At 44.9% G+C, this 10,151-nt stretch overlaps 1 protein-coding gene across 1 annotated transcript in view; it reads right to left on the bottom strand.

Annotated features, from left to right (window-relative positions):
• Nucleotides 1-2,087: 2,087 nt before the first annotated feature.
• Nucleotides 2,088-10,151, bottom strand: part of GFRA3 (GDNF family receptor alpha 3) — a 9,445-nt gene continuing 1,381 nt past the window's right edge. Inside the window, exons 2-8 of the mRNA XM_029960192.1 lie at nt 7,014-7,455; nt 6,237-6,329; nt 5,462-5,807; nt 5,274-5,383; nt 4,077-4,211; nt 2,995-3,125; nt 2,088-2,687 (exon numbers count right to left, since the gene is read on the bottom strand). Of these exons, the coding sequence (XP_029816052.1) occupies nt 2,547-2,687; nt 2,995-3,125; nt 4,077-4,211; nt 5,274-5,383; nt 5,462-5,807; nt 6,237-6,329; nt 7,014-7,455 (1,398 nt within the window). The 3' untranslated portion in view covers nt 2,088-2,546. The remainder of the gene's footprint in view (nt 2,688-2,994; nt 3,126-4,076; nt 4,212-5,273; nt 5,384-5,461; nt 5,808-6,236; nt 6,330-7,013; nt 7,456-10,151) is intronic.

Here is a 10,151-nt window from a genome sequence, read left to right on the forward strand (position 1 = left end):
ATTTTCTTCTTCACTGTTGCTCTCCATTAAATTCTGAGATGACAGATGCTATTACATTACAGTCAGGAGTCTTGACACATTTCTAGTCCCACCACATGGAGGATGGTCTAATGTAGATACTATATTGTTGTTACATGGACTCTGTTTTTATTAAACAATGGTAGCAAACATTCTAGTGCTGTCTCTTGCTCCAAATAGCCATATTTCAGTAGGTAATGAGAAATACCAGCATTAGTACTCCTGTTTTTTAAAAAGACATGGTATTTGTTCCTACTGCACGGAAATAACATATTGCTTCTCTGTGTGACAGAGGAGATCATTCTGCTCCATGCAGTGATTTCCTTGTTCTACCTACCCAGGAAGTAAACAGGAGAGTAGAAGTGGAAATGGAAATATTACCCCTGCAGAAGGATAATTACTCTGATACACGTGACAGTGTAAGATTCTGTAATAACGTGTCTGACAGTGACTGGGAACCTAGCTGGTGCTTCCCTGGCAACAGATAAAGCACAGGATAAAAAGAATACTCACCTGTTCTGCCTCTGTTCAGGACTGTAATCTTGTTTGGGTGTGTATAGCACTGTTCAGGCCTGTTCCCTCTCAGGATGAGCAATGGGCACTATACATGTGCATGGAGGAGCTGTTTTGAGCTGAGTTTCTGGCTATTCAAAAGTGTAGGCTGGCTGATGAGGCAACTCTTGCACACAATTGATTGCAGACTGTTAACCTATGCTTAGAAATCAATATTCACTTAACACCACATTTTAACAGGCAAACGCAGTACAAACTAACAGCAGTTACACAGTGCACACATTTACACTCGGAATAAACAGGTCATGAAGCAGCACTTGGCAGAGGAGCAGGGGATGGATGGGGCAAGCAACTGGAAGGGGCAATGGCAACTTGAGTATGTGGAGAGGTACAAGGAGATTTTTGCAACTGAGTGTCCCAGGGGTTTTGTGGTAAATACATCTTCAATGAGCTATATGCATTCCCTAAGGGTTACTGAGAAGGTTCGTCCTGAGGCCAGGCAAGATCATCTTTTGCTGGGTAAAACTAAATTTACTGGAGTTGAGCACAGAAGTCCATCTTGAACAACAAAACCCAAGTGTGTTGCAAGCTGTGATAATGGATTATATATATGTTGCAAGGGGCAAAACAGAATGGAGCAAGAATATAAACGCTAATATCGTGTCCTTGATCTGGAATGGTATTTTTCATATACTTAAAAAATGGATTTGAAAAGGGAACTGAAAGTAATCCAGAAATGGTGTTTACCAGGGACTTTATGTGTCTGTTTATTGAGCTTTCTTCGCAACCCACCCTGGAGTACAGACTCCTAATCTTTATGATACGCTTATCCTTCACAGACTTGAGAAGCAGATCCACACAAACCTCATGAAGTTCAACAAGTCCAAGTGCAAGATGCCACACCTGGTTTGGGACAGCCCTCAATATCAACACAGAGTGGGGGATGAATGGATTGAGAGCAGCCCTGCAGAAAAGGACTTGGGGATATGGGTAGATGGAAAATTGGACACGAGTAGGTAACGGCACTTGCAGCCCAGAAAACCATCTTGCAGCCTGGGCTGCATAAAAAGCAACATGGCCAGCAGGCTGAGAGGTGATTCTTCTCCTCCAGCCCACACCACCTCCCCACCTGGAGTTCAGCATCCAGCTCTGGGGTGCCCAGTACGTGACAGACATGGACCTGTTCAAGCAGGCCCAGAGGAGGCCATGAAAAGGAGGGGGCTGGAACACCTCTTCTATGAGGAAAGGCTGAGACAGTAGACTTGGTTTGGCCTGGAGAGAAGAAGGCTCTGTGGAGACCCTGTTGTAGGTCTTCTTTCAATATATAAAGGAGGATGATAAGGGCAGATACACCAGGGCCTGTGGTGACAGGACATGGGGCAATGGTTTTAAACTAAAAGAACGTATGTTTCGATTACATATTAGGAAAAACTTCTTCCCTGTGAGGGTGGTGAGGCCCTGGCACAGGTTGCCCAGAGAAGCTGTGGCTGCCCCATCCCTGGAAGTGTTCAAGGCCAGGTTGGATGGGGCTTGGAGCAACCTGGGCTACTGGAAGGTGTCCCTGCCCATGGCAGGGGTGGAACAAGATCGTCTTTAAGGTCCCTTCCAACAGAAACCATTCAGTGACTGCAGGCCCAAGGAGGAGCTCCAGAAGGTGGGGTGGGCAGACATCCTGTGTCAGGTCATCCCTGCAGTCAGAAACCAAACCCTGCACAAGTTCTGACAGAACTCAGACCTTTGTTTTAAACTGCTGACATGGAACATGAGCCTGGCTGTTACTCACTATGCATACATGGCAGAAGCAATGGTGAGAACCACATCTGCAGAGCTCAGTGAGAACTGACACGGGGAAAGTGGGGTGCAAGTAGGTTGGGAGGTTTCCAGAGACTGTTATTCTGGGTTAAGGCTGTTCCATTCCTCTTGTCTGAAAGCCTTCTGTTTCCCAAAGGTAAATCTGTAGTGGGACGTGCCTGGATATGGAATAAGATTAATAATATGGGGAGGAAAGATTCCATTTATGCCAAGTTAATGTTCAGCAACAGGGGCAGGAACAGAGCCAGAGAAGGCCAAGAAGTAGCAGCTCCAGAATGCTCAGAGGAGGCCAAAGGCATGCTGCTGTGTTCAGAGCTGTCTTGCTGCATCTTCCCTTCAGCCACCTAGGAAATGAAAAGGAGGGATGAGTCCCAGTTAGACACATTTATGCTCAAACTTCTGGCTGCAGAGCCTCCAGTTCTGAGCCCTAATGTGAGACCATTGAAACTCCTGTGGCCAGGCATGTGGCTTCCTATTTCTGCTTGTCTGTGAAAGGAACAGCTTAAGGTAGAGTGGTTCAGTGTTCCACATGCACGTGGCATCCCTAGCTTTGATGTCCAAAGTCACACATTTCCAGATCCAAAGTTTTTCCACTACTGTCTCTAGGCTACTTGACTCACTGCTTTGTGAAGGCAACAAAGCAATGCATACCTGGGACATTTCTGAAGCAAGAGATGTGCTGGCACTGCCTCCTTGGAAGCTTAGGGAAGATGAATAAGGTAAGTCTTCCTGTCTTTCTAGAGCTGTCTGCTTCAGGTGCATTTGAGACCAAATGGCATTTTCTGCAAACAGAAGTAAAGCAAGAGTCTTATTGTGCTTTTCTTGTGCAGTCTTGGAGTCTAGTGAACAGAAATCTAGGGAAGCTATTTTAGGAAATGCACTCACAGGCTGTGTGGCCTTGATTTAGAAAATATATATTCTCTGTTCAGTGAATGGCCTGCCAGTTTGTGGGTTTCCTTGTGAGGTTGAGCAGACTGCAAAAATGTCTGCACTGTACTTGAGGACTTTTGGGTCCTTCTGTGACTTTCCCACCTGTGTATTTTGTAAGGGGCTGATTTTTAGTATCTCAGGTAGGATGTTTAGGTTGTAGATGTATCTACAGTGCTGGGTGTAAGGCTCTTCTATACTGCAGGAGGTAGGTTTAAATATTAATCATTTACATAATGATGCTAATTTCTTTTATATCCTTTGGAAGCTTTTACAAACATTAAATATTTAAATCTCATTAAGTTATGTTGCTAAAATGCTAGGGAGATAAAAAAATACAGTTGCATGTAACAGGATTTTTTTGTAACTGCTATGCTGCTGAATCTAATTACAGGCTGCCTCAGGAGCTACTTATGTTGATCAAGTAAGTGAGGGCCAAAGGAGAGTAGAGGAACGAGGACAGGAGGGGAATCCCAACCCATAATCCTCACAGACGTGGTTACTCAGCAACCTATGGACACAGCACATCTGACCTCCCCTTGTGAAGTTTTTGCAGTGCCCTTCATTTGCCTGGTGTTTGGAAATAGCTTCATGGTGTTTGAGATGAACAGAAGTGTTTCCAAAAGATACAGAAACACTTCTGAGAGCAGAGCCAGGCTGGTCCCACAGGTTGCAGAGGAGATTATGGAGACATTGCAGAAGAAGACAGAACTATACACAAGAGCAGTGCGAAGTAGGATCTTGAAACCACAGGACTTGAATTCCCCCATGCTGAGCTGTTTCTCTGTGATGTGATTGATGCTTACCAAGGCATTTGTTGCTCTCAAACATGCCGAGTATCTGGTCACACTTCTCCTTCTGGTTGCCGCTGCTCTCACAGGTACACCACAAGGAGACCTCCACACTGGAGTTACTGACATAGTTGGGTGTCATGGGTGTGCCTGTCCCAAACCCCCGGATGAAAGAAACATCAGGAATCATGTTATACTGAAGGGAATGCTGCCCTGGAGGCAGAAGCCTTCCACTGTGATAAGTGTGTTACCCAGGCCAGGTCAGGACTCCCAGCCAGGTGACCCAGGCCTGATGAACCAGCCTGAAGTCTGCTGGCCTGTGAGAAAGTGTGGAGATTGCTACCCCTGACTCAGGCACTCTGATGGTGAGAGGTACTGGGAACTGAAGCTGGTGGATGCATTAGTCTGAAGGATGGGAAGCACCTGCAGGGGCTCAGCTGTGGTACTGCCATATGGCAGCAAAAGGTGCTCCTGCTCCTTGTGTAGCTGGTAACACTGTGTGGCCAGGTGCCTTTTGTCAAGCAAATACTGCACACCATAGTGTGCCATTCAGCCAGTGTTCATTTAGCACAAAACCAGCAGAGGCATCTGGGAAAATGGAAGGCATAGTCTATATTTACAGCTTCTGAGATACTGCTCCTCTTTACAGCTCCTTTCTTGAGCCACTCTGAAAACGTTGTTGGCAGTAAATAACTCAAACCAAAGACGACCTTCCTTCAAACAGCTGGTAGTGCCATGTTCTGGCTGGCCCTGAGAACACACTGTGCACAATATAACCAACCATCAGGCGTATAAAAGTTGGGCAGTGATGGAATGCAGTGTTTAATCCCTGCTGTGATGGGATGTAATTCCTGCATCAGGAATGACTTAGTTCACACAAGCCCAGAGAGCCCCATTGATGAGGCCCTTAGAGCACTTTGCACCGGCCGATGATGCAAACAGGCATTGAGAAATCTCAGGCAAGTGCTCCTGATTTGGTAACAGAGGATGGGACAAAGTACAGCAATAAATGCCAGGGAAGAGCTCTCTTTGGGTTGCATTTACCTCAGAGGCAAGGGGGAGCACTGGCATCAATCAGTACAGCATATTCCCTGGTACACTGAGCACCACGTCCTGCAGAAGAGCAGGATGGTCCTTTACAGCATCAAAGTGTGCCTGCAAGTTCGTGGCCTGAAAGCATCCACCCTGTATGCTCCTGTGGATATCACTTACCAATCATCCCCATGTAAGCCTGCAGGCATGCAGCATGGTTGTGCAGAGAGCAGCCATCTGGAGACGTGTCTGCAGGTTGACAGTTTTGTTGGAAGTCAGCCAGTCGGGATCTGTAGGAAGGAAAAGGAGACCATCAGTGTCTACGTTGTTTTCCTCTCTTGGCCAACATCCGCTGCTGCCGGACCTACTTGCAGAAAGGGTCCTCTAAGCATAAGTCCAGCAGCCAGAGGCAACTGGGTTTGGTGTTAGACTGGAAGGAACAGTCAGGAACAATAGTTTTCCGGCGTCTTTCTCCACAAAATTCATCCTGACACGGACAGAAGAGGATCCTCTTGGTGAAATCCTCAGGGACTTTCTCAAAGAAGTTCCTCAGCCCCCTGAGGCACTTGCGCCGGTCACACACGTCCTCGCTCCCCGCAGCCCTGGTGCAGGTGGAGGCGTAGTCTGTGCGCAGACGAACACACTTCTTGCTCAGATTACAGACATGACTTTCTTTCAGGCATGGGTTTGTTGCATCTCCTGCTAACTGTGAGCCTATAAAGCCATAAAAAAACATAGAAACCATGAAAAAAGCCCCAAGAAGAGATTCTGTGCAGAAGCAGGAATAGCCCTTTCTTGATGGCCAGATTTGGAACATCAAAAAGAACAAAGCAAATCAGTCCTTCTGTGTGCCTGCAGTATGACACTGTAGTTATATTAGTTACAAAAGAAGATTTTTTTTTTATTAGTTCGTGGTAGGGTGCTTGTTTCCGAAAATTGATCATTGTGGGTTATTCCCAGTTTTATGGGCCTGGATCTGTGGCTGTATTCACACTTGATAGTGGGGACAAATTTAGGCAAGTATCCAGAGCAGGTATTCCTCTGATTAAAGGGGCCATTACCCCAAATTGTTCCTAATAACCTTCAGCCTCTGAAAAGGTAAGAGAGGGCAGCATTATATCATGTAACCATTACAATTTTTACCTGATACCAGAGCTGCCAGTTTATTATAATCTGTCTTCCAGTGTTCTTCATTTGCTGGGTTCTCATAGGGAGAGGTCTCCAAATGGAAATAACCTAGGCAAGATACAAGATATTTCATGCAGTGGAAGAAATGCTTTGTGACCAGTTTGCTTATTTATTTGTTTGTTTGTTTATTCTTAAATGGGTATTTTTCTCATTTATGCCTAGCTCTTTCCTCAGGCTGGAGTTCAGAGGTGCTCTGTCTTGCTCAGATCCAAATGCCAAGAATGGTTCTGCTGGAAATGCAAAGGTACTAGTGTGTAAACCCAGCATTACATTTTGTCTGGCTGGAATTTGGTCTAAGTCATCTGGCATTTCCAGCCTCAGTACAAGTGAGGAGCTGAGCAGCACAGAGAGGCTTTGGTGAGAGGTCAAGTAGGAGCATCCCACTAAAAAAAACAGCAGCACATTCAGGGATGCCATGACACTGTGTGTCATAATCACAAGTGCCTTTCAATGATGGACAGATAGAACCATTTTGAGGTATTTTTTACAGCGCTAAATTTAACTGCCTCAGAGTAGCTGCCTTTGTATCTTAGAGTCCCTGGTGTATTTGAAGGGCTGGTCCCAGACCAGACCAGTTTTCCCTGCTTATCAAACACAGCAGTAAATTCTCTTTACTAGATGTTCCAAAGCAATACCTGCAGTGTTGGGAAGTGGCCTTTCCCAGCTGTTTTCAGATGGGGGGCAGGGGTAAGCCTTGCTAGTACCTTGTAAATTCCTATTATTTCATCTCACCATCTGTCATGCTGGAGTGAACGGTCCAGAAGACACGTAAGCAGTGCTCCTGTCTCTTCATGCGCCGGTGACACTTGCAGTGCAGCAAAGAGCTGTTCCCAAGGTCCAGCTCTGCATTCAGACATCTGACCCTGCTATCGTGATCCAGTGGAAGGAGGCGAGTCTTGGCCAGGGCACAGTTTTCCAGGATCCTGTACGTGGCATTGCAGGTGGAGTCCGAGAGGCACAGCCGCTCTGCCACGACACAGTCACTCCTGGGCAGAGCCAGGAGGTCTCCTGGTCGAGTGGAGAAAAGATTGTTAGGACCCCAGTCAGGATGAACGCCACACAAGCACCTTGTCACTGTTCTGCAGGGATCCTTTCCGAAGCAAGGCCTCCACGTGAGAGGCAGAACTCGTTGGGGTCTTTCACGTGGAGTAGCAAGGAACAAGAGCTTTCTCCACTCAGAAACAAAAGGATGAGTATTTATGAAAGAGGCAACAAAAGGTCAAATAAAATTCTCAAAAATAATTTTGTTTAATAAAACCTTTTTTTGTCACCCTTAACTCTTTCAGCTTGGCTCTGTATTTTATGGAGCAGTAAATCCCCGTGAAGCCTCGGGGTTGCTGAGGCCTGCTTTGAAGAAGCTCTTCTATCTGAGCAGTGAAAACCGCAGTGCAATAAGCACATAGTAACACCATACTGTGTGCTGTGAGTCAGTGCTGCTGCAATTACTGAAGTATATGCTGGTCATTAAGAGATGTACTGAGAAAGCCATTTATAGGGTGTAAAAACAACCACTTTACTGAGCTTGAAAATATAAGGACGTGTATTTTTTGCATAATAAAACGAATCCTTAACATGAGATGCAAGTAGCTTCATCTAGAAGTGCTGATATGCAGTCATTTTAAGTATTTAAAACACAGTCCCTGAAATCCCTGCCAAAAATGCAGATGAAGGCTTAGCCTGCCAGCTTTCACCTGTTGGCTGATTGTAAACCCTTGCCTATATCTCTGTGTGTACATATATTTGTGTGACACATGCATTGATTATATATATATACAGACACGTGCTACCTTATGTAGAAGTATTAAATAATCTTAGATTAAACAACATAATCTTTAAAACTAGTTTTTTTCTCAGCTTTTAATTTTTTTTATGGACTGTTGTCTCCTAAGGGGTGATAGCTAACACTGCCATCCAGAGGGACCTGGAAAAACTTGGCAAGCAGGCCCACGAAAATCTCATGAAGTTCAACAAGTCCAAGTGCAGGTGCTGCACATGGTCAGGGCAATCCCAGACATGAATCTGGACTGGAAGATGGACATATTGAGAGCAGCCCCCCAGAGAAGGTCTTGGGGGTTCTTGTGGATGAGCTGGCCATGTGCACTTGCAGCCCAGAAAACCAAACACATCCTGGGCTGCATCAAAATTGGACTGGCCAGCAGGTTGAGGGAAGAGATTCTGCCCCTCTGCTCTGCCCTCCTGAGATCCCACCTGCAGTGCTGCATCCAACTCTGGGGCCCTCAGCACAAGAAAGCTGTGGACACAAAGATGCTCCAAGGGTTGGAGCCCCTCTGCTCTAAAGACGGGCTCGGAGAGCAGGGGGTGTTTAGCCTAGAGAAGAGAAGGCTCTGAGGAGACCTTAGAGCCCCTTCCAGTGCCTAAAGGGATCTTCTAAAAAAAGAGGGAAAGCAACTTTTTATACAGGCAGAGAGTGATAAGACAAGGGAGAACAATTTTAAAATAGAGATTTAGATTAGACATTAGGAAGAAGTTTTTTACTCAGAAAGTGGCAAGGCCCTGGCACAGGTTGCCCAGAGAAGCTGTGGCTGCCCCATCCCTGGAAGTGTTCCAGGCCAGGTTGGATGGGGCTTGGAGCAACACAGTCTAGTGAAAGGGGTCCCTGCCCATGGCAGGGGGTGAAAAGAGATGAGCTTTAAGGTCCCTTCCAATCCAAGTCTTTCTATGATCCTATGATTATGTTGTCACAGGTAGGTGAATTCAGTCTGAAATCTTCCTTCATTTCTGCAGTTTATTAACCTATGTTTACAGTACAAGTACAATGAAGTCTTGGAACAAGACAGTTTGCTAAAACATTATATATAACCTAGTATGTTTCCTCCCTTCAGGTCAATATTGCTTGGCTGGTTTTAAGAAATGACTGTGCTGAGCCTTACATCTACCTTTAATGTTCTTTGGGTACATCATCTTACCCATCATTCTTTGTTCAGCAGGTGCAGTAGTACTATTTCAGTCTGCCTTCACTACAGATTAGGAAAAAATCTTGGTAAGCTCATATTGCCTGATGTACCATCTTCACCATCTACCTTGTTTTCCACTCCCTTCCCTTTTGCTGGCTTCAACAGTTTATTTGCTGTAGGCAGTAGTCTGCATAATTCTATACCAGTCTACTTCTCAAACTTTCTACTTTTCCTACAGTCCAGTAATACTGCACAGGTACCTTTGTCTCATCTGTACAAATTTCTTTATTTTTCTATCAGCTTAATGTACTTTGTAGTTCATCTGGCTCTTACATAGAGACTCAATGACTTTTTAAGCTCCCTGAAAAGTCTCTTGTCAGAAATGCTTTGTACTCAGCACAGTGGGTTTAAGTGAAGCTGCTTTAAACCTCAAACTTAAAACAGACATCATACAATAGCTGTGCATTGTTGTGAACCCTGAAACTTGACAAGTTATTTCAATTTTTTAAATGAAAGTATTCCAGATAACAATGTGAAAGAATAAGAAAGCTAATTCTTTCCTAGACCTATGGTCTAGGTTGCAGAACATGTTAAAGACCACATGGGTATGGGAATCCCTTCCATAGTTAAAAAAAGGTAAAAGGTAACAACCAATTAACAGATTATTATTTATACCTTAGAAAAAAATGGATAGGTAATATAATATATCTTTTTTCTCCCCTTTTCACTCAATGGCCTGTCATATAGATATGTAAATCCAGTTGCCTGTGGTGCACTCTGGTATTGAAAGAGAGGATGATTACAGAAGGGAAACCTTTCTGTAAACAGTTAGCAAAGAAGAATTGGCATTTGAACATGGAAAACCGGGGGGAAATCTATCATAACCATGTGGCTGACAGTGCTACTGAGGTCTGAGTGCAACAGCCCATTTTTTAACAGTCATTGTGATATTCAG

This window comes from Manacus vitellinus, unplaced genomic scaffold (assembly GCF_001715985.3).
Source record: "Manacus vitellinus isolate BGI_N305 unplaced genomic scaffold, ASM171598v3 scaffold_25_pilon, whole genome shotgun sequence".
Lineage (NCBI taxonomy): Eukaryota > Metazoa > Chordata > Aves > Passeriformes > Pipridae > Manacus > Manacus vitellinus.